The sequence below is a fragment of the Ranitomeya variabilis genome, chromosome 6, assembly GCF_051348905.1.
Source record: "Ranitomeya variabilis isolate aRanVar5 chromosome 6, aRanVar5.hap1, whole genome shotgun sequence".
Classification (NCBI taxonomy): Eukaryota; Metazoa; Chordata; class Amphibia; order Anura; family Dendrobatidae; genus Ranitomeya; species Ranitomeya variabilis.
In genome coordinates this window covers 403912808-403935668 of record NC_135237.1, presented here as the reverse complement: position 1 = coordinate 403935668, position 22861 = coordinate 403912808, and the positions used below count along the sequence as shown (strand labels likewise).

The following is a 22861-nucleotide window of genomic DNA, read 5'->3' as shown; positions in this document are numbered from 1 at the left end:
TACAGAGTCCCCTCATTGCTTCCCAAGGGTTAGTAGATGTGCCATTCAGAAGTGTAAGAAAGCTGGGTGACTCCTGCCTCTGCCCTATGACTACTGGTGGTTCTGTGCTGGGTCCTCCTGTGACTCCTGGTGCCGACGTGCTGGGTCCTCCTGTGACTCCTGGTGCCGACGTGCTGGGTCCCCCTGTGACTCCTGGTGCCGACGTGCTGGGTCCTCCTGTGACTCCTGGTGCCGACGTGCTGGGTCCTCCTGTGACTCCTGGTGCCGACGTGCTGGGTCCTCCTGTGACTCCTGGTGCCGACGTGCTGGGTCCTCCTGTGACTCCTGGTGCCGACGTGCTGGGTCCTCCTGTGACTCCTGGTGCCGACGTGCTGGGTCCTCCTGTGACTCCTGGTGCCGACGTGCTGGGTCCTCCTGTGACTCCTGGTGCCGACGTGCTGGGTCCTCCTGTGACTCCTGGTGCCGACGTGCTGGGTCCTCCTGTGACTCCTGGTGCCGACGTGCTGGGTCCTCCTGTGACTCCTGGTGCCGACGTGCTGGGTCCTCCTGTGACTCCTGGTGCCGACGTGCTGGGTCCTCCTGTGACTCCTGGTGCCGACGTGCTGGGTCCTCCTGTGACTCCTGGTGCCGACGTGCTGGGTCCTCCTGTGACTCCTGGTGCCGACGTGCTGGGTCCTCCTGTGACTCCTGGTGCCGACGTGCTGGGTCCTCCTGTGACTCCTGGTGCCGACGTGCTGGGTCCTCCTGTGACTCCTGGTGCCGACGTGCTGGGTCCTCCTGTGACTCCTGGTGCCGATGTCCTGGGTCCCCCAGTGACTCCTGGTGCCGACGTGCTGGGTCCTCCTGTGACTCCTGGTGCTGACTGACGTGCTGGGTCCTCCTGTGACTCCTGGTGCTGACTGACGTGCTGGGTCCCCCTGTGACTCCTGGTGCTGACTGACGTGCTGGGTCCCCCTGTGACTCCTGGTGCCGACGTGCTGGGTCCTCCTGTGACTCCTGGTGCCGACGTGCTGGGTCCTCGTGTGTCTCCTGGTGCTGACTGACATGCTGGGTCCTCCTGTGACTCCTGGTGCTGACTGACGTGCTGGGTCCTCCTGTGTCTCCTCGTGCCGAAGTGCTGGGTCCTCCTGAGGTTTCCACACTGCGTTCCTGACTTCCTCAGGGATCCTACAATCCTGAATGTTGAGCTGAAACCTAATGTGACCGCGTCCTAGGAAATATCTGAAAGGAATTGTTGCATCGCAGACATGTAGGAGGTTGTCCTCTCGTACGTGGAGAGGCCCAATGTGCAGCTCACTGAGGCATTTCCTTCTTGCCACCACATTCTATTGCAATTCTGGAAGAATTGGATTATCATCAGATTATCGTATTACAGGACTTTCTCTGTCATGTCCTGGCTGTAGGAACATCTGTGTAGTTTTTATTCTGTCATTCTGTTTTGCATTTTGTTACAGTTTGAAAACTGGGTTCTTAAAGTGGAAACCGGACTATGACAGCGCGGCTTCCGAATATTCCAAGGCAGGTATGTACAGAAGTGACAGCACAGGAGGAATGGAGGACACCAGGTTTATTCTCCATCACACAGGACTGCAGTGAGTTGTAATGTAAGGTCGGGTCACACGACGGTATTTTCTCTAATCCGAGAAAATTTGTCCGATTATGCTAAAAACACTTTCATCAGGGTTTGACCATAGTGTCATCCGATTTTCTTAGTTGAGGAAGAAAAGATGTAAATAAAGGTCTCCATCTTCTCCATTCTATCAGATGTCTTCTGAGTGCGGTCCCATGGTTTCCATGTACTCAGTGACTTGCATGGCTGAGTGCGATCTGATTATCGGATGTAAATCGTGCATTCTGCTATATGTTTCCTTTAACAGACTTTATGAAAAAATTGATATAAACCGAAAAAAAAACCGGTAATGGATCAATGTAATGACATAACTATAAATTAGTTTGTTTGCAGTGTGGTAATGCACAAAATCCATACCAAAGTAGGGGTAAATATTCAATACAAAGTTTATTAGAAAAATTATATTAATAAATCACACAGACAAAAATAGAAGAGTAGGTGAGCAATCACAGCTAAAATAATCAGCGTTTAAGATGGTATAAAGTACGCTGATACAGCACAAATATCACTGCTGCAGTGCCTGCAATACATGATGCAACGACGTCATAAATATGAATATAACAGACAGGGTGTCAGTAAGACCTTAATGAGGAAAAACAGATACAAGGCTAAAATAGACTGACAATAATCCTATTGAACACCCGAAATCATGGTCTACTAAAGCATTAAATATGGTGCAAGGTATTGAAAGATTCAGATGCTGCCAGACTTGGCTACGTACTAATACCTTGAGACATCGTGGCAGGAGAGTGCAGGCGTGCTAGCAGGATACAGAGGAGCCTCGATGCGCGTTTCACCGCCTTGGCTTCGTCAGGAGGCATGGTCAGTAAAAACCTGAACCATCTGAATACTATTATATTCAATATCAGATTAAGGCGACTTTCACACTAGCGTCGGGCACTGCACGTCGCAATGCGTCGTTGTGGATAAAAAATGCATCCTGCAAAGTTGTCTGCAGGATGCCTTTTTTTTCTCCATAGACTTTTATTAGCGACGCAATGCCACACGTCGCAACCGTCGTGTGACGGTTGCGCCGTATTTTGGCGCACTGCCGCCACAAAAAAACGTTACATGTAACTTTTTGTGCGTCGAGACCGCCATTTTCGACCGCGCATGCGTGGCCGAAACTCCGCCCCCTCCTCCCCGGAAATTGCAATGGGGCAGCGGAAGCGTCCTAAGACTGCTTCCGCTGCCCACGTCGGGCATTTTTTGCACAGTATGCTTCGGTACGTCGGGCCGACGCAGCGCGACGGCCCCGTACCAACGCTAGTGTGAAAGTAGCCTTACCTGGAAATACAGTCAAAGCTCCATTGACTTTTTGGATTTGGAAATCTAATCCCTCAGACGGAATCATCAAGACAAACATTTTCTGTAAAAAAACGGCCACTAATGCACTACTGCACTTTACATCCTCTCATCCCCCTAAACTTAAAAGTTCGATACCCGTCGGACAATTTTTGCGAACACGCCGTATTTGTTCTGATGACAGCAGTTTCCTTAGTCAAGCTATGGATTTAACAACACATTTCAGGAATAGAGGATATAAGCGAAGGAACATCCATAGAGGTTTTTCTTGAGCCTCATATTCAGACAGGTCTACTCTGCTGCAAGGCCGCCCAGAAGAATTGCCAAAAATTCAGATATAGCACCAAGGTTCATTACAAAATTTAATTCCAACTGGTCCGAGATTAATGGGATCTTTAGAAAACATTGGTCAGTATTGCTAACGGACAGGGACCTGTCTAACCAACTGACCCCATATCCTCTTATTACATGGCGTAAATCCCGTACTCTGGGAGATATACTATGTAATAGTCATTATGTCCCTCCTAAGAACAAATTCCCTGGTTCCAGCAGCAACGGCCCCCCATGGGGCTGTTTTCCATGCGGGAACTGTTCGGCCTGTCAGTCTATTTTAGCCTTGTATCTGTTTTTCCTCATTAAGGTCTTACTGACACCCTGTCTGTTATATTCATATTTATGACGTCGTTGCATCATGTATTGCAGGCACTGCAGCAGTGATATTTGTGCTGTCTATCAGCGTACTTTATACCATCTGATACGCTGATTATTTTAGCTGTGATTGCTCACCTACTCCTCTATTTTTGTCTGTGTGATTTATTAATATAATTTTTCTAATAAAGTTTGTATTGAATATTTACCCCAACTTTGGTATGGATTTTGTGCATTACCACACTGCAAACAAACTGTAACTTAGAGTTTATATAATTACATTGATCCATTACCGTGTTTTTTTCGGTGTGTATATATATATATATATATATGTTGGCTTGGGGGTGCATCCTCTGTTAGCCTTGAGGACTCTTTTGTAGGTTCTACTTTGAGAAAAAATTTAACCTGTGCACGGCCTCATAGACTAACGTTAGTCCGATGACCATACGATGTTATGTCAGGTGGCACTCGGACCAAAAATAGTCGTCTCCAGCAAATTGGGCTCCGACTCCATGACTACAACTCCACAGCCCTGCCAGGGCTATGGAGTCGGTAAGCCAAACCTCCAACTCCTCAATTCCCCTGACTCCGACTCCACCAAAATGGACTCCGACTCCACAGCCCTGGTCTCCACGAGTCCTTATAGGGGTTTTCTGGTCTTATGATTGTGATGACTTCTCCCCAGATTGGTCTTCAGTATCAGATGGGTGGGGCTCTGATACCCAGCACACCTACTGATTAGCTGGAATCCGCTTCCATCTTGGATGGATGGTGAAACTTCTTGTTGACTATATGGTGCAGAATTGTGCTACAATCTATGCTAATTTCTGGTGTAATTTTTAAGAGATCCGTCTGTGAGAAGTGGAAAAATTCACAAGTCTTTTACAGCTTTCTTATGCCACAATACTGGCGCAATGCCAATAATGAATCTCGCCCCTAAGTATCTCTCTTCCATCCTACAGGGGGACAGCTGTCAGATTTCATGGTGGATTTAGAGACTTAAATGGCTGCCATCAGGGGAAAGTCTGTGTTTGAAACATGTCTATATTTTTCTTGTTTGAAAATAAAGGTTTGTCTACCTGTCTGTGATGACATTTTGCCTGGAAGGACGAGGCAGGCTGGCCAGTCACTGCCTTTGTATACTCATGGCTGTATGATCTTCATGTCACTGCAGTTGTTAATGACTGACATCGGCTTATCTGGATGTAAACAGTAATGCTTTTGTTCACTGATTGTAAGCAGGGATCCTGAAAATGATGGAAAATAAGCACAAAGTATTATAGAAAGTTGCACATCCTTCTAAACACTTGCCATTCTCACACTGAGCAATTAATTCAATAGACTGTCACATCTATTCTCAAGTCATTATCCTACCACCTAGATGACCACCAGGGCTATAGAGTCGGTAAGCCAAACTTCCCACTCCGACTCCTCAATTTCTCTGACTCTTTCATAGATGACTCATGTTTCAGTGATAACATTTACTGTAGTAAAATGGTATGAGGCATTTCATCACCATTAGGATACAATAATAATTTACTTGCTTTAATCCTGTTTTCCTATTCACTCTAGCAGTTCTGAGATGAGTGCAGGATTTCAGGCGTTCCTTCCTTTATCCTCTTATAGAGGTGGAGCATCGTTACTGAGCATGTACATAAAGTGCAGCACAGATTCCTCTCCACTACGACTCCACAGCCCTGCCTCGCTACTGAGCATGTGCATAAAGTGCAGCACAGATTCATCTCCACTACGACTCCACAGCCCTGCCTCACCACTGAGCATGTGCATAAAGTGCAGCACAGATTCATTTCCACTAAAAGCCGAGATCCTTAGATCAGGAACAGAACAGACAGTTATAGGACATTTCACAACTTCCCCAAATTATTATGAAGAAATATTCAGCACTTCCTGCATTGTACCACTGTACTCAATTTTATTACATATTTTCATAATCGGTCCATTTTATAGCAACTGCGACTCTGATTACACAGAACCAGTAAATGCTCAGAATCACCTCACTGACCTCTGTACAAGAACATGTCCACTCTTCAGTAGTGATAGGCCATGATCTGATTTTCTTATGTCCAGGTGATAGTTGTGACCAGTTTAAGACAATCAGAAGCTCAAGACCAGCCTTCATGGTTCCCATTATAAGTCTGTCCCAGTCTTTTCAAATTGGATCTGGCACCTCTGTCATAGTTCACTATGGCAGTGATTGGAAGGAATCCTTCCATCTTTCTGGTTAATGTGTTTGCTTTTCTTGCACAGCATATACTTATAATGCTATGATGTTGTTTCTTACAGCTGTTGCCTTTAAAAATGCCAAACAGTATGACCAGGCCAAAGACGCCTTTTTAAAGGAGGCTGAATCTTATGAGAACAACAAAGCGTATCCTTTCTTGAAATATAAATTTGATATTGTGAGTTTTACATATCGTGGACACACACAGTTAAAATTAAAAAAAAGTATTTACTTAAAAATTAATAAAATATTTTTTTTATTGTTTTCCAGCCTTTTGGATGCATTGATATCACAACATACTCATTTGGAGTACCGATGATGGCAGTGATGGGTCAGCACCTAACTCATCCTGCTTACCAGGACAACCTCCTGCAGCAAGTTATCCCCTGAGTTAGAGGCACAGGCGATGAGCCCCTCACTGCCATCATCTGGACTCCACATCAATACATTCTGAAATCAGTGCAGCTAAAGGCAGGAAAATTTGCCAGGGGAAATCAATTTATGGAAGCCACTTACAAGCAAGTTTTATTACAGAAATGAGGAATTAAAAACCCTAATAAAGTTTTCATAACTTTAGTTACTCTTTAAATGTAGCCATAAGCTGCAGTACCAGTCACAGTTTATGGACAAGAGTGACACTGATTCTACAAAGTAGAGCCTTTATAGTGTTATACCAAGGTCAGCAAAAAAAAAGGTAAGTGTTGTTCTCATGCAGTGTGTTGTGCTGCTCATGTGAGGTTGTTTATAAGGGTCTAAGCCAGTGTTTACACGTTGCATTTTTGCTGCGTTTTTTTCCTGCAGGGAAAACCTGCTGTCTTGAAAGTAAAGAAGTTGCTTACAAAAAGTAGGTTTTGTTGCGTCTTTATTGCTGCGTTTTTGTTGTCTCTTGTGCATGCTAGTAAACTTTAGTGGCCCCAACAAAAGCCTGATTTAACTTCCTTAGGTTTTTGCACCAAAAATGCAGCAGAAACTGACACCTGTGTTTTTTGCTGCCTTTTCCCATTGTTTCCTATGGGTGAACAAAAGCTGCAAATACGCTGAAAGAAATGACATGCTGCACTTTGCAAAAACAAAGCAGTTTTCCAAATCAGCCAGGAAATTAAAACAATGTGCGTGCATGAGATTTCTGAAATATCATAGACTTTGCTGGTACTGTAAAATGCAACTTAAAATTTGCATAAAAAAAGCTGCAAAAACGCAACGTGTGAACATAGCCTAAGGAGCGCCATCAAATGGGGGCACAACCTAGTCTCATCCCAGGATGGCATTGATATTTGTTCCGTACCAGTTGGTTATGTATAGAGCTTAACATAACATCTGCAATTTTTCAACAGTGTAGGTTACATACTTCTGATGGATGCAGAGGTATAAGCCTGTTATCATACAGTTATAGTGCACTTTGGGGGCAATTATTGGAATTTATTTATTTTTTAACTAAATCTATGATTACATTAAAAAAATTGACATTGCACCATTTCAGAAATGTCAATGCCAGCAGATGTAGAAAATGCGGCACTCGCCACTGATGATGGTCACAGTATAGCACAAGAGGTCCAGGATATTTTTACATTTTGTAACCATGGTTATTACAATGTAATAAGGTGGATTACAACGTCATCGGTGAGTACCGCATCTCCTATGTCTGAGATTAATTGCATCATAATTGTATAATGATAGTGGCAGTGTCATTTTTTATGAATGAATTAAATCAGAAATGTTACAGGTAGGATATAATATATACATCGATCAGCCAGAACATTAAACCATCTCCCTAATGTTGTTTCGTTCACCATTTGCCATCAAGATGGCATTGACATGTCAAGGCGAGGACCAAGACTTTGCATTTTAAGGGGACCTACAATTTATAGAGTTGTTTTATATGGTATAGCATGCAGATCTGTGGAGGTCCAAATTCTGAGAATCCTACCCATCGTTAAAAATGTTGTTGTGAATGCCAACTTCAGGAAGTAGAAGTGTATAGCCACTTCATGAACATGTACAGAACGGTCAACAGGCTCAATTCAAAGGTTATGAGAATGTACACCACTCTGTGGAATTAATGAAATGTGAAAGGAAAAAAAAAGAACATTTAACTTTTTTTCGCAAACTTTTTACTTTAGCCCTGCCAATTTTTTATTTTTACAAGGATAGCAGGAGAAAATGAACGTCAAACTATGTTGTACAATTTCTCCTGAGTACGCCGATATCCCATATGCGGGTGAAAACTACTGTTTTGGCGCATGGCAGGGCTCAGAAGGGAAGGAGCACAGTTTGTCCCTTATATCTTTACTGAACAGTGGCGTCAGCAGAGAGGAACCACGTAGGAGAGCATGCCCGGGTGTACCAGCACAGAAAGTGGCGTCAGCAGAGAGGAACCACGTAGGAGGACATGCCTGACCACTGTGTGCATAGCTGCAATAAACTGTGTGTATGTGGCCAGCACCACCATTGTCCGTGCACATACCCGCAGGGCAGAGTTTGCTCAAGGAAGCAAGCACTGTCAGATGCAAGGGAAGTCGTTATGATGCAAAATGAGCGAGCGTAACAGTACACTGAGCTCTTGGCCCTGCTAGGGGTGCAACAAAACCCCCTAATTTCCATAATCATTAAGTTGTTTTCTCAGGCATTGTAACAGACACAGTGCTAGTGAGATTTTGTATAGGAGCGAAGTCCCCATTGTCCCTGTATAGTTAGATTCAAAGGTATTTTGGAGCTGACAGACTCCCTTTAAAAAATGCCAATATGATAGTATCTGGGGTTTTTAACATGGCAGTGTTACAGGAGGTAGATGCTCCTGATCAGATGTCCCATATTCCTGCCCTTACCCAATCATATTGTATGGACCATGTAAATGAAAAATTTTTAAATTTTACAAAAGTAGGAACCAACATTTAAACTATTAACTGGCGTGACATGAGGTAACATGGATACCAGTGAGTAGATGAGAATGACTGGAGTGTTACCTTGTATGTGCTCTTAGGACGAGCTGCCTGTACACAGATACATGCATGCAGCACCCATTGCTGTCCATATAGCACCCAGTCTACACTGGGTCCCAGCATTCTTATGGCTTAATTCATTTAATGTTTTGAAACCTTAACCAAATATTTCTACCAGTCTTTTCCATGCGGCAAAGTAAGTACCACTTATCTCCTGTAACTATGAGTTAAAAGGCCCATTCATACAGATTGCAATGAGGTAGTGACTTTTAATTCTTTGCTGGAAGTTAATCCCTTGAAGCTGCAGATTTGTACCATGTTCCCTTCTGATTTCTGGCAGGCACAATGTTATCATGGACTTTGTGTGGCTTCGGTTGTGCAAATACTACAATATCCACAGCATGTCTGACCTGAGTAGTGGTAGATATGTGTGGAAACGTCCATGGATTCTGGGGACTAGAATCTATACCAGGATTCCATGCCCACAGTGCTGTTATTAGTCAGAACTGGAAATGTCTGTGTATATGGGCGACGTACTGGGGGTTCATCTGCTTAAGAGAGACCCTTCTTTGGCCAGAAAAGATTCAGTCTGTTCATGATTTACATAGATAACTTTTTCTGAATTGCTGCCATGTTACAGTATGTTTCTTCTGCTACTGAAGGGGAAATGTCTTGTTGGCAGCAGATTCATCCAGGAAAAGAACGGACACCATAACAGAAAACAGATGGACCCCATTATGGTCAATGAAGTCTGTAGGGTGTCATTAATGTCCATCATAGGCAGACTAGTTATATGTGGTGAGACCACCCTTTTTAAGGATCTTTGTGTATTCTTCTGCCAACATTGTGTGCAATTTACACCTAATTTCTGCACTAATTTCTGCAAATAGAGTCATTTATCGCAGGGTGGATTTGAGGTGTGATCTCAATGTCATGTATTGATCCACGGCAGCGCAGGGGTTGCCTTATGTAGTGGTTTCCTGATGTAGCTAATCACATCATGTTCTGCTGCCGCAGAGACCCTCCATTATCCGTGGGTGCAGAACTGCAGAGGGCGGATATTGTACTAGTCGTCTTGCTAGAACGTTCATAGTAACCCTGATATATACCAGTCAGACGGACATTTTTAGGGGATCTGCTTAGCACACGTGTCGAGAGCAGCCATACTATGCTCATTGTACATACCATAATCTGTAGGGCTGACGGTGATGGTGGTACTTGTTGGTATTATACTGCCATGTCTTTGAAATCACAGATTGCATTTATAACAACTATGTTAATTACTATAATTACTTTTCTGTAACATATATTATTTCATTTAACAGAGCCTATGAGCAAGCAGGAATGATGCTAAAGGTGAGATTTGGTCGCATGAACCCCAAGAAGCCGTAGATTTAGTTCTTGACTTTCTACCTGTTTTGATCATTTCTCCGAGGTATTCTTAGTGCTACGATGTTTGAGAACTGGAACATTTTACACATTTCATTACTTTTTTTGCTCTTTTATTATTAGGAGATGCAGAAACTTCCTGAAGCCGTCCACTTGATAGAGAAAGCCAGCATGATGTTTCTGGAAAACGGCACTCCTGACACGGCTGCTATGGCGTTAGAGCGGGCCGGGAAGTGAGTCCATCAGTAATAATCCTGTCTGCTCCACTCGGTCCTGTCTTGATAACAGAGTGACTCTTTGTATCATTTGATTTCAGGCTCATCGAACACGTAAATTTGGAAAAAGCTGTCCATTTATATCAGCAGTCTGCATCTGTCTTTGAGGTACGCCTGTATTTCTGTATGTCTACATTACTTTTATATATAAGCCCCCTAACTGAATGGGAGATGGATCAATGGATAAATTAACACACTGATCTGCCATTCACAGTAGAAGAGTTAGTGCCGGTGGGGCATTTTTCTGCTGAATTTAAAAAAAAAAAAAAAAAAGGTTGGACTTTGACCAATAACTCACTAAAAAGTTATTTCCATGTCATACATTTATGGCATATTCAGTGGATATGTCATAAATATAAAGTAGATGTGTAATCCGCCAATGGGTCCTGCATTTGTTTTGAGAACTCATGAGTAAGTGGAGAGATGGTCATAATTCCATTTACCGTATATACTCGAGTATAAGCCGACCCGAGTATAAGCCGACCCCCCTAATTTTGCCACAAAAAACTGGGAAAACTTCTTGACTCGACTATAAGCCTAGGGTGGAAAATGCAGCAGGCACCGGTGAATTTCAAAATTAAAAATAGATACTCCATACTGTTCATTATGGCCCCATAGATGCTCCACATAAAGCTGTGCCACATATAATGCTCTGCACCGTTCATTATGGCCCCATAGATGCTCCACATAAAGCTGTGCCATATATACAATGCTCTGCACCATTGCCCCATAGATACTCCACATAAAGCTGTGCCATATATACAATGCTCTGTACCGTTGCCCCATAGCTGTGCCATATATATAATGCTCTGCACCGTTGCCCCATAGCTGTGCCATATATATAATGCTCTGCACCGTTGCCCCATATCTGTGCCATATAGTCCTCTGCACCGTTGCCCCATAGCTGTGCCATATATATAATGCTCTGCACCGTTGCCCCATAGCTGTGCCATATAGTGCTCTGCACCGTTGCCCCATAGCTGTGCCATATAGTGCTCTGCACCGTCCATTATTGCCCCATAGCTGTGCCATATAGTGCTCTGCACCATTGCCCCATAGCTGTGCCATATAGTGCTCTGCACCATTGCCCCATAGCTGTGCCATATAGTGCTCTGCACCATTGCCCCATAGCTGTGCCATATAGTGCTCTGCACCATTGCCCCATAGCTGTGCCATATAGTGCTCTGCACCATTGCCCCATAGCTGTGCCATATAGTGCTCTGCACCATCCATTATTGCCCCATAGCTGTTGCTGCTGCTGCAATAAAAAAAAAAAAAAACATACTCACCTGTCTTGCTTGCAGCTCCTCGGCGCCATCTTCCCGGCGTCTCTCTGCACTGACTGATCAGGCAGAGGGCGGCGCGCACACTATATGCGTCATCGCGCCCTCTGCCTGAACAGTCAGAGCGGAGAGATGCCGGGAAGATGGCGCGACGCCCGGCGTGTGGAACGCGGACAGGTGAATATGTAATACTTACCTGCTCCCGACATCCCGCTCCTTCCCCCGGACAGCTGGTCTTCGGTGCCGCAGCCTCTTCCTCTATCAGCGGTCACCGGCACCGCTTCATTAGAGAAATGAATAGGCGGCTCCGCCCCTATGGGAGGTGGAGCCACCTATTCATTTCTCTAATAAGCGGTCCCACGTGACCGCTCAGGGGAAGAGGCTGCGGCACCGAAAACAGTGTGACAGGCAGGGGGAGCGCCAGGATCGCCGGGACTAGGTAAGTATATGACAGTGCTCACCCGCCGACCCCACCACCGATCATGACTCGAGTATAAGCCGAGAGGGGCACTTTCAGCCCAAAAATTTGGGCTGAAAATCTCGGCTTATACTCGAGTATATACGGTAATCTGTACAGGAATAGGCTCACCTCTCCTCTTAGGCAGCTTGTGGCCGGGCCCCGTTCTTGAGAACAATGTAGGTTCCATTGGTGGGATCCCCAGCTTCTATACATTTATGGCATATCCAGAGGAAGATGGTATTACCTCATTAATGGCATACCTGTACGATACGTCATGTCTATAGTGGAAATTATAAACCTCAACATGTATTCCTTTTGCCTGGATATGTCATAGTGTAACCAGATCTGGCCTGAACCATAGGTGCAGATTGCATGTGTTATAGCTGAAATACCTGATCTAGCAAAACAAGCGTGTATAGTAGCAATCCAAGCTCCGTAATGTTTAGGACTGCTGAATCTGACATCATATTGGACAATGTTCAGCGCTCTCTGCATACATTGGTGCTGTGGACGTGCCTGCTCAGTGTCTGTCATGGAAGGAATGCAGGAATCCTTCTTGTACATGTTTCAGAATGGATGAGATTTGAGAACACTTTGAGTACTGCCTATTATGACAGTCTAGATTTACAATGACTCTCAGAAGGGTCAATGAAGGCTTAATGTAGTTTGACATTTCCAAGAGTCTCGCTAATACTTCACCGTGGAAGAGAAATCATTGTGAAGTCACCAGGTAACCCATAAATTCCTGTAGCTTCAGCAAAATCCCCTTGATTGCTTAGTTTATTCCTAAAAATGAGAAGTGAACGCTTACAATTTTTTTTAAAGTTTTTTTTTTTTTTTTTTTAAGAAATGTTGTAATTTGCCTCCATTTTACAAATTGAAATTTAAACTTCTCTTCAATCTTCCATAAACTGTCCTTCAAGGTGGCTTATCATCTGTAATCAGGATGTCTGAAGCCACCACATCCCTATTCATGAAATACAATTGCCTACATTTATTAGGTTTATCAGTCTTGGTTGTGAAGTAAGAAGGCAAAAGCTTAGAATTGCAGAAAAATTGCATTTTTTTTAGCATTCTGCAAGTACAATTTTAAGAAAAAATATAAGCCAGAAATTGTGCAAAGCTTAGTACAAATGTATGCCTGCTCCATGCAGGAATACATTTGTAGATGCTGTACAAAGCAGAAATCCAGCCATTTTTTCGGATAAAAATATGCAAATTGCTTTATTCCAAAATGGGCAATGCATGTTCTACAAAATTGTAAGAATAGATCATACACATTTCAGACATGTTTTAGTCTAAAACGTGTAGGATTTCTTCTTACAATTTGTATTACCAGGATCGCCTATTTTTGCGTATTTGTATCTGGGAAAACAGTTGGGTTTCTCCTTTAGTATGCTGCTCCTCACCACATCAAGCATCAGTGGTGCTTATCCGGGCAGAGGATTGCTGGCTACTACAAAGTGGGTGAGCTGGATCGTCCTTTTTGTTTGTAGATTTATCAGATAAAGTGCCTTTTGATGCACATGAATCAAACAATCTTGAAATGCCAGCCGTAAAGAGTTTTTCCACTACTTTACACGTGGATACTAGTTGTGGAACAGCGCTACTGAGTATGAGCGACCATAGCCACTGGAGACGTCAGCGCCATAATAAATATGTAACAGCGTTGTCTATATACATGAGCATTCATATATACACTCTTCAACATTGAAATTACACTAAGAAGGAAAAGTTGTGTAGTTAAAATTATCACAGGATCAATAGACATGTTAGGGATTTACAAATCATGAAAAAATGGAAGCAAAAATATTGAAACCATCTCGATTTCTTCAGTATCGAGCATTTTTATATCATTAACATGTCTATTAGTGATGAGTGAATGTGCTTGGATAAGGTGTTATTAGAGCTTGCTCGTGTGCTAACCAATTGTCTTCGGTATGCTCGAAAACTGTTTGAGTCCCCTCGCCTGCATGTCTCGCGGCTCTTAGACACATGCAGGGATTACCTGTTTGTTAGGCAATCCCTTTATGTGTTGCGGCTGTCGAATAGCCACGAGACATACAGCTGCGGGGACTCGAACATATTTTTTGAGCACGCCGGAGACACTTGGTTCGCAAACAAGCATGCTCGGGTAAGACCTTATCCGAGCACATTCGCTCATCTATCGATCCTATGATGTGACTTTTTCTTCTTGATGTTGCAATATCAATATTGTTGAGTGAAAAAGTATGCTTTTGGGATATGTTCTCTAACTGTCCTATCTTTACCGGCCACGGTGGAAGAAATGACTGAGCTGCAGCAGCACATTTTGAATACCATGAAATATTACTGACTTGTACATGTAACTTTTTCATTAATAAATCGTAAGCATTTTATCTTCTTCTACAGAATGAAGAACGTTTACGACAAGCAGTTGAACTTCTAGGCAAGGCTTCAAGACTTCTAGTGCGAGCTCGCCAGTACGGTTTTCCTTTATGGTTCCCTGTCACACTATCCACAATATGTATCATCACCTGTAGGTTCTAAAAAGATCAGATTAATATGTACATCATTAAAATATCACGATACATATGTTAAATGGGTGCTATACGCTGGCATCTGTCACCCACAGCCTTTCATCTTAAAAGAAGACCTATACTGGCTTGGGGGAGTCCTAAAGGACATTCTTATCTGGTTTAGTAATTACTGACATTTCCCGCACTTGATAATGCTAGAAAACGTTGTTTTACAGCTTTTCATTGTGCCATTGAAAATGTAAGAATAAATTAGCATCTGGATGTTGCCATCTCTCTTGGCAATGGGACGAAGGCGAATGTCTATATTGTATAGTGTCTGCTACATCTTCACCTCTGTAGGGATAATATCCAGTTTAGTTGTGTATTATATGGGTGGTCACTGCATAAATATGGGTGGCATATACAAGGTTTTTTTTCTGGTTGACCGTTGCATATAATACAGCTGCAGTGATGTCTCCGAGCAAGCCTGAGCAGAAATGATGGTGAACAGCTTTTCTTGCGCCTCCTCCACTCTGTTCTTGTGGTTGGCGGGTTTCTGACTTCTGTGACCCTGTCGACGCTGCCAAGTACGGCTGCCACATTATAAGTACAGTGTATTCCTGTCTGCACCAATCCTGACATAGCCACTGAAATGTCCTCAGTAATGTAATGATTTCTGCACATAATCCATAATCCAGTTAGCGCTGATGCAGCCTTGGACATATGTACAATATAAATGCAATGAGTTGTAGCTCGGCCACCACCTTGTCTGTTATAGAGTGGTCAGTGTAATATAAATGCTCATCTTATGTTCTTTCAGGCTCGATGAAGCTGTAGTGTCCATACTAAAAGAGAAAAATATGTACAAAGAAATAGAAAATTATCCGACATGTTTTAAGGTATGGAGCGATCTCATCTACACTGGGTTTTTGTGCAGTAGAGGGTTCTGGGGGTAAACCAGAAAGACGTCTGCTCAATTGTAATACCGGTTTCCTTGAGGGCCTTGCACAGGGCTTCCCGTTTATTGGGTGTATTTTTATAGATCTGTGTGCGCAGCATTGTGGCTCAGTAGTTGGCTGTGATGCGTTGGGTGGGGTCCTGGGTTCATAACCCACCAAGGACAACCTCTTCAAGTAGTTTTGTGGGTTTTCTCCTGGTTCTCTGGTTTCCTGCTGCAGTCCCAAAACATACTGATTTTACAATTTAGATTGTGAGCTTCATTGGGAACAGTGATGATAATATCTTTAAAGCGCTGCCTAATATGATGGTGCTATATAAGAAAAGCAAAATAAATACACACATATAGATCGATATATCTCTCTACCTCTCTATAGATCTGCAGTCATGGCCAAAAGTATTCACACCCCTGCAATTCTGTCAGATAATACTCAGTTTCTTCCTGAAAATGATTGCAAACACAAATTCTTTGGTATTATTATCTTCATTTAATTTGTCTTAAATGAAAAAACACAAAAGAGAATGAAGCAAAAAGCAAAACATTGATCATTTCACACAAAACTCCAAGAATGGGCCAGACAAAAGTATTGGCACCCTCAGCCTAATACTTGGTTGCACAACCTTTAGCCAAAATAACTGCGACCAACCGCTTCCGGTAACCATCAATGAGTTTCTTACAATGCTCTGCTGGAATTTTAGACCATTCTTCTTTGGCAAACTGCTCCAGGTCCCTGATATTTGAAGGGTGCCTTCTCCAAACTGCCATTTTTAGATCTCTCCACAGGTGTTCTATGGGATTCAGGTCTGGACTCATTGCTGGCCACCTTAGAAGTCTCCAGTGCTTTCTCTCAAACCATTTTCTAGTGCTTTTTGAAGTGTGTTTTGGGTCATTGTCCTGCTGGAAGACCCATGACCTCTGAGGGAGACCCAGCTTTCTCACACTGGGCCCTACATTATGCTGCAAAATTTGTTGGTAGTCTTCAGACTTCATAATGCCATGCACACGGTCAAGCAGTCCAGTGCCAGAGGCAGCAAAGCAACTCCAAAACATCAGGGAACCTCTGCCATGTTTGACTTTAGGGACCGTGTTCTTTTTTTTGAATGCCTCTTTTTTTTCTCCTGTAAACTCTATGTTGATGCCTTTGCCCAAAAAGCTCTTCTTGTGTCTCATCTGACCAGAGAACATTCTTCCAAAACGTTTTAGGCTTTTTCAGGTAAGTTTTGGCAAACTCCAGCCTGGCTTTTTTATGTCTCGGGGTAAGAAGTGGGGTTTTCCTGGGTCTCCTACCATACAGTCCCTTTTCATTCAGACGCCGACGGATAGTACGGGTTGACACTGTTGTACCCTCGGACTGCAGGGCAGCTTGAACTTGTTTGGATGTTAGTCGAGGTTCTTTATCCAACATCCGCACAATCTTTGCTTATACACAAACACCACACCAATTGCAGGTGAAAGAGGCATAGGCCTATGCCTCTTTTTCACCTGCAATTGGTGTGGTGTTTGTGTATAAGCATTGGTTTTTGAGGTGGCTAGTCCACGATTGGATTTTTGGTTATGTATAACAATTTGGTTTCTCAAGTCCTCAGACAGTTCTTTGGTCTTCTTGCTTTTCTCCATGCGCAATGTGGTACACACAAGGACACAGGACAGAGGTTGAGTCAACTTTAATCCATGTCAACTGGCTGCAAGTGTGATTTAGTTATTGCCAACACCTGTTAGGTGCCACAGGTAAGTTTCAGGTGCTGTTAATTACACAAATTAGAGAAGCATCACATGATTTTTCGAACAGTGCCAATACTTTTGTCCACCCCCTTTTTTATGTTTGGTATGGAATTATATCCAATTTGGCTTTAGAACAATTCTTTTTCTGTTTTTTTCATTTAAGACAAATTAAATGAAGATAATAATACCAAAGAATGTGTTTGCAATCATTTTCAGGAAGAAACTGAGTATTATCTGACAGAATTGCAGGGGTGTGAATACTTTTGGCCATGACTGTATATCTATATTTAATTGTCTTTTTAAATTTATATGCCATGTCATATTCCTGATTTTTTTTATTTTTTTTTATGGATAGATCCTCCTATTTTGGCTTTTCTGTAAATTGCCTAGATATTGAGTTGACATTACTGAATGTGTGTAAGGTTTTTGAAATGGTTATTTTCATTAATCCACCTCTTTATATATTACTATATGTAGAAAAGTAGGTTTATTTAGCACATTTCCAGTGTAATTTCACTGACTATGAACTAATGAAAATCGGACATTGCTTTTGAATTGTAGCTCAACAGAAAGGAGAAAAAAAATGAAAATGGCCTGGACAAAACTGATTGTACCTTTATAAATAACATTGAAAATAATTTGACCATAGGGACATGTTAAATGAAGGTTTGTCCTGTAATTAGCGTCAAACTTGTAATCAGTCAGATGGCCTATTTGAAAAATGAAAAGTAGTCACTCACTGTGCTGTTTCTGAACATTCCATGTCAAGTGAACCGATGATTTTTACCTCTATATTTTTAATTATTTTGAGATTTTGTTATTTGGTAATAGTGTGTCAGAGAATGCGAAATGTGAAGAAAAAAAAAATTCTAGAATTTTTTTTTTTAATTGATTTTCAAAGTTCGGAAAAAGTGCGAATTTCGGTGTTGCCTGCTTTTACATTTCTCCTCATAACTCAGGCTAGAAAAAAGATAGAGAAACAAAATAAACACCATTCTACTCAGAACTGTACAGGCTTTCACCAGATATGTCACAAGAGTATCTTTGATAATATTTTACCCATGCGAACGGAAACGCAAAATTTTAAAACGCATTTCCAAAAAAAAAGTTTGATTTAAAAAATGTCAAAAACTGCACATGTGCCTGCTATGCTCCTAGCCACATCTGTACCAAAATACAAGTTGGGATCGGGATGGGATCATATTTTAAAAAATAAAACTATTACAGTGTCAGTTCAAAAATCTTGAATTCAGATCTGTTCAGCCTGTGGTCTAAAAGTGTGGGGTCCATATTTACCAAATAATCCATGATTGTTAGATCTTACTGTATTATTATGTTACAGCTTAGAAGCAGGAGAGGACAGAGGAGAAAGTTTTGCTAGGGCTGAGAATGAACGGGTAGACAGTGACGGCAGAGCAGATGACCGGCCGGCAGCTCGGGCCTCCAGAGGCTATATTCACACCAAATCTTAGGACCCAGGCAACTCCTCAAATGGAGGGAGAAAAATATTCTTAACATCCAGTTCATTTATTGTACAAACCAGGACCACGGGGAGGAGGAGAGTTTGTTATAACATCGGTTACAGGAAGCAGAACCCATCACAGGGACTCAGCAATACCACACTGTCATCCCATGTAGGGAAACAGAAATAAAAACAAGTTTTTTTTCATTCAGCAAAGACAGTGAAGTCCATGAAGTGGTAGAAGGCGGCACAAGATCTGCAATGGATGACAGAACTGGTGATGTGATCTGTAAATGATTGGCGCTGGTGGCGGCTACTGGACTCTCCAAAGATTGTGAAAAGGAAGACGTAGAAAGGACTTTTCTGCACCGTCTGGTCCAGCGCCATCCTTTGTGTATCCAAGAAAATCAGACATTTTAAAAGTTAACAAAAATCAGATATAACTCAGGTGGAGCCGAGCACCATGACAGGCCGCACATACTCTGACACAGAAGGAAAAGGCCATTGCTAGTAAGCGCTTATGGACAAGATTACATTTCACCCACTAGAAGGGACACATTGATGATAACAGGCCAGTTTACAAACCTGCTATTTTTTGATTACTTCATATTTATAGAACAAGGATTTAACTACTGTACTATTCTTCTTAAACACTTCATAAATGACATGTTTCATGATATAATAGAAAAAAAATTGTTTCATGTATAAATAGGTGGTAGAAATATTGGTTCTTTTAATCTGGTTTTTAACATATAATTAGGATCAGACTGTATTTAGAAAATCACACTTGAGGATATGATCACCTTTTTTCTTTTGGCTTGCTCAGCATTTTCAACCTGAATGCATTGAACAAGTTGTGTTATGATGTGTAACGGGGTCTACCAAGCTGGGGTACCTCTTTCAGTACCACCCCGTGTTTCAGGAAGTCCACTTTGCTTTGGCTGGAGTCTGAATGAAGGACGCTGGCTGGAATTCCTTGATTACATGAGCGCATATAAAAGCTGACTGCTTCTCCACGTATTTCCAGTCTCACAACACTTTATTCACAGGACACAAAATATATTACACAGATACAGAGGGCAGGCCAATAGAAAAGCAGCAGGCCAGACATACATTACAATAGCCGCAGGGGGTCGGAGCCTGCCGATATTTACTGTGGGAATTACAAAGGTGGGGGGAGGACAGAAGGGGGATATCTTGTCCCCTCTGCCCAGGGGCGCAGCCTGTGGGCTGATGCATCTCACATGGAACCTATTATTCATACATATAACTGCACAACATATTCTGGGTGCTGAGTGGTTCCGTAACACGTAACATGATGATTAAGATGGATTTATTCTGGCACTTCAGTAGTTGTTTTTTGTGTTTCTTTATTGTTGCATATAAATGTTGAATTCAATAAGTTGTAATTTGAAAAGAAAAAAGGAATAAAATTCACACAAAAATAAAATCAAATGATTCAAGGCTTAAAAATAAAAAATAAAAATTTGACAGATCCCAAGTTGAATCCCTGTACAAATATAAACAAGAACACAAGTAACACACATGCATGTTTTCACAATTTTAAAACATACATTTTTTTTCGCTTCAAAAATTTGAATTTGATTTCTCCAAAACAAAATATAAAGAAACAGTCTTGTGATGAATCAAATGAAAGTCGGTACCGTTCTGAGAAAAATGATGCCTCTCCCACCTCTTTATCTTTATTCTAGCCCGAGATATGATGAAAAATGTAAAGCCATACCAAGCCAAAATCCACGCTTTTTCAAAACTTTAGAAATCTGTAAAAAATTAACTGATGAAGAAATAAATTCAAAACTTTTAATTTGTAATTACCGTATATACTCGAGTGTAAGCCGAGATTTTCAGCCCAAATTTTTGGGCTGAAAGTGCCCCTCTCGGCTTATACTCGAGTCATGATCGGTGGTGGGGTCGGCGGGTGAGCACTGTCATATACTTACCTGCTTCCGGGGCTCCTGGCGCTCCCCCTGCCCGTCCCACGGTCTCCGGGTGCCGCAGCCTCTTCCCCTGAGCGGTCACGTGGGACCGCTCATTAGAGAAATGAATAGGCTGCTCCACCTCCCATAGGGGCGGAGCCGCCTATTCATTTCTCTAATGAAGCGGTGCCGGTGACCGCTGATAGAGAAAGAGGCTGCGGCACCGAAGACAGGCAGGGGGAAGGAGCGGGACGCCGGGAGCAGGTAAGTATCGCATATTCACCTGTCCGCGTTCCACACGCCGGGCGTCGCGCCATCTTCCCGGCGTCTCTCTGCACTGACTGTGCAGGTCAGAGGGCGCGATGACGCATATAGTGTGCGCGCCGCCCTCTGCCTGATCAGTCAGTGCGGAGAGACGCCGGGAAGATGGCGCCGAGGAGCTGCAAGCAAGACAGGTGAGTATGTGTTTTTTAATTTTTTTTATTGCAGCAGCAGCACAGATTTATGTGGAGCATCTATGGGGCAATGGTGCAGAGCACTATATGGCAGAGCTATGGGGCAACGGTGCAGAGTACTATATGGCACAGCTATGGGGCAATGGTGCAGAGCACTATATGGCACAGCTATGGGGCAACAGTGCAGAGCACTATATGGCACAGCTATGGGGCAACGGTGCAGAGCACTATATGGCACAGCTATGGGGCAACGGTGCAGAGCATTATATATATATATATATATATATATATGGCACAGCTATGGGGCAACGGTGCAGAGCATTATATATATATGGCACAGCTATGGGGCAACGGTGCAGAGCATTATATATATGGCACAGCTATGGGGCAACGGTGCAGAGCATTATATATATATGGCACAGCTATGGGGCAACGGTGCAGAGCATTATATATGGCACAGATTTATGTGGAGCATCTATGGGGCCATAATGAACGGTATGGAGTATCTATTTCTAATTTTGAAATTCACCGGTGCCTGCTGCATTTTCCACCCTAGGCTTATACTCGAGTCAATAAGTTTTCCCAGTTTTTTGTGGCAAAATTAGGGGGGTCGGCTTATACTCGGGTCGGCTTATACTCGAGTATATACGGTAGCTAAAGTTGTACTTCATAAAAACAAAAAATAAAAAAAATCTAAAAACGTCAGGTAAAAAAAATATTCATATTTGGATCACTTGATATGGAATGACTATTGAGCTAAGGAGAAAGTAATCTCAAGAGATTAGAAAGAAAACTATAGACATATTAAACATAAAGGCTAGAAGACAATCTCCAAACAGTTTAATGTTCCTGTTACTTTAGGTGCATATGTTGTTCAGAATTTTAAAGGGAACCTTTCATGGAAAAAAAACTGCTATTAATCTACACATATTGGGTTAATCTGCAGGTTAATAGTGTTCGGACACTGTGTGGCTGCCACACTAAGAGCCCCGCTGCTGGGAGGAAATGAACTTTCTTCTTCCCGGCAGCCTAACTCTTTGAGTCATAGTGGTGGCGCAGGCATGGTTTGTCACCGCTCTATGCATAGTGAGTTGCCCTTCACGACGGGACCAATTTCCACCTTTTAATTTTTTGGTTTTTTCCTCCACCTCAACCATCAAGGTTGTGAAACAAAAGATTTAAGTTGAGACCATAAATTTTGTCCATGTTATTTCTGCTCAATCACAACTCAAAAACAATGTCTGATTTTCCTTATAAGTACAAATACTCGGCACTCAAAATGTATCGTGTTGAAAAAACAAAAAAGGTTACAATTTATTTTGCATACAGTGATCAATTAAACATTTTCTGTCTGGGCATAGACCTTCATCAAAACCTGTATGCTGCTTGTTTAGAGAACCACGTGTCTTAGCACTGGGAAAGTTACCGGTGCCGTGGGTCTGACAAACAGACCGGGTAAATGTAGTCCGGTGTAGTGGTTAGGGTTAATAGGATAACTCGTTATATATTCTGATTTCCACTTGATGAATAAATCATGTGTCCTGGCGCAGGGAATATGGCGAGCTGCTTCGCCTGTGAGAAGTGCTCCTTCGTTAATATTCAGTAAATATAACTAGAACATTACTTTTCTCAGTTTCAAGTTATTTCAGAGGCCATTG

The 22861-nt window shown here is 42.6% G+C and overlaps 1 protein-coding gene across 1 annotated transcript in view; it reads left to right on the top strand.

Moving 5' to 3' along the window:
* The window catches only part of NAPG (NSF attachment protein gamma), a 29240-nt gene that overhangs the window by 339 nt on the left and 6040 nt on the right, over window positions 1-22861 (top strand). The window contains exons 2-9 of the mRNA XM_077270190.1: window positions 1455-1522; window positions 5888-5972; window positions 8943-8960; window positions 10090-10120; window positions 10277-10386; window positions 10470-10536; window positions 14563-14633; window positions 15490-15568. Of these exons, the coding sequence (XP_077126305.1) occupies window positions 1455-1522; window positions 5888-5972; window positions 8943-8960; window positions 10090-10120; window positions 10277-10386; window positions 10470-10536; window positions 14563-14633; window positions 15490-15568 (529 nt within the window). The remainder of the gene's footprint in view (window positions 1-1454; window positions 1523-5887; window positions 5973-8942; window positions 8961-10089; window positions 10121-10276; window positions 10387-10469; window positions 10537-14562; window positions 14634-15489; window positions 15569-22861) is intronic.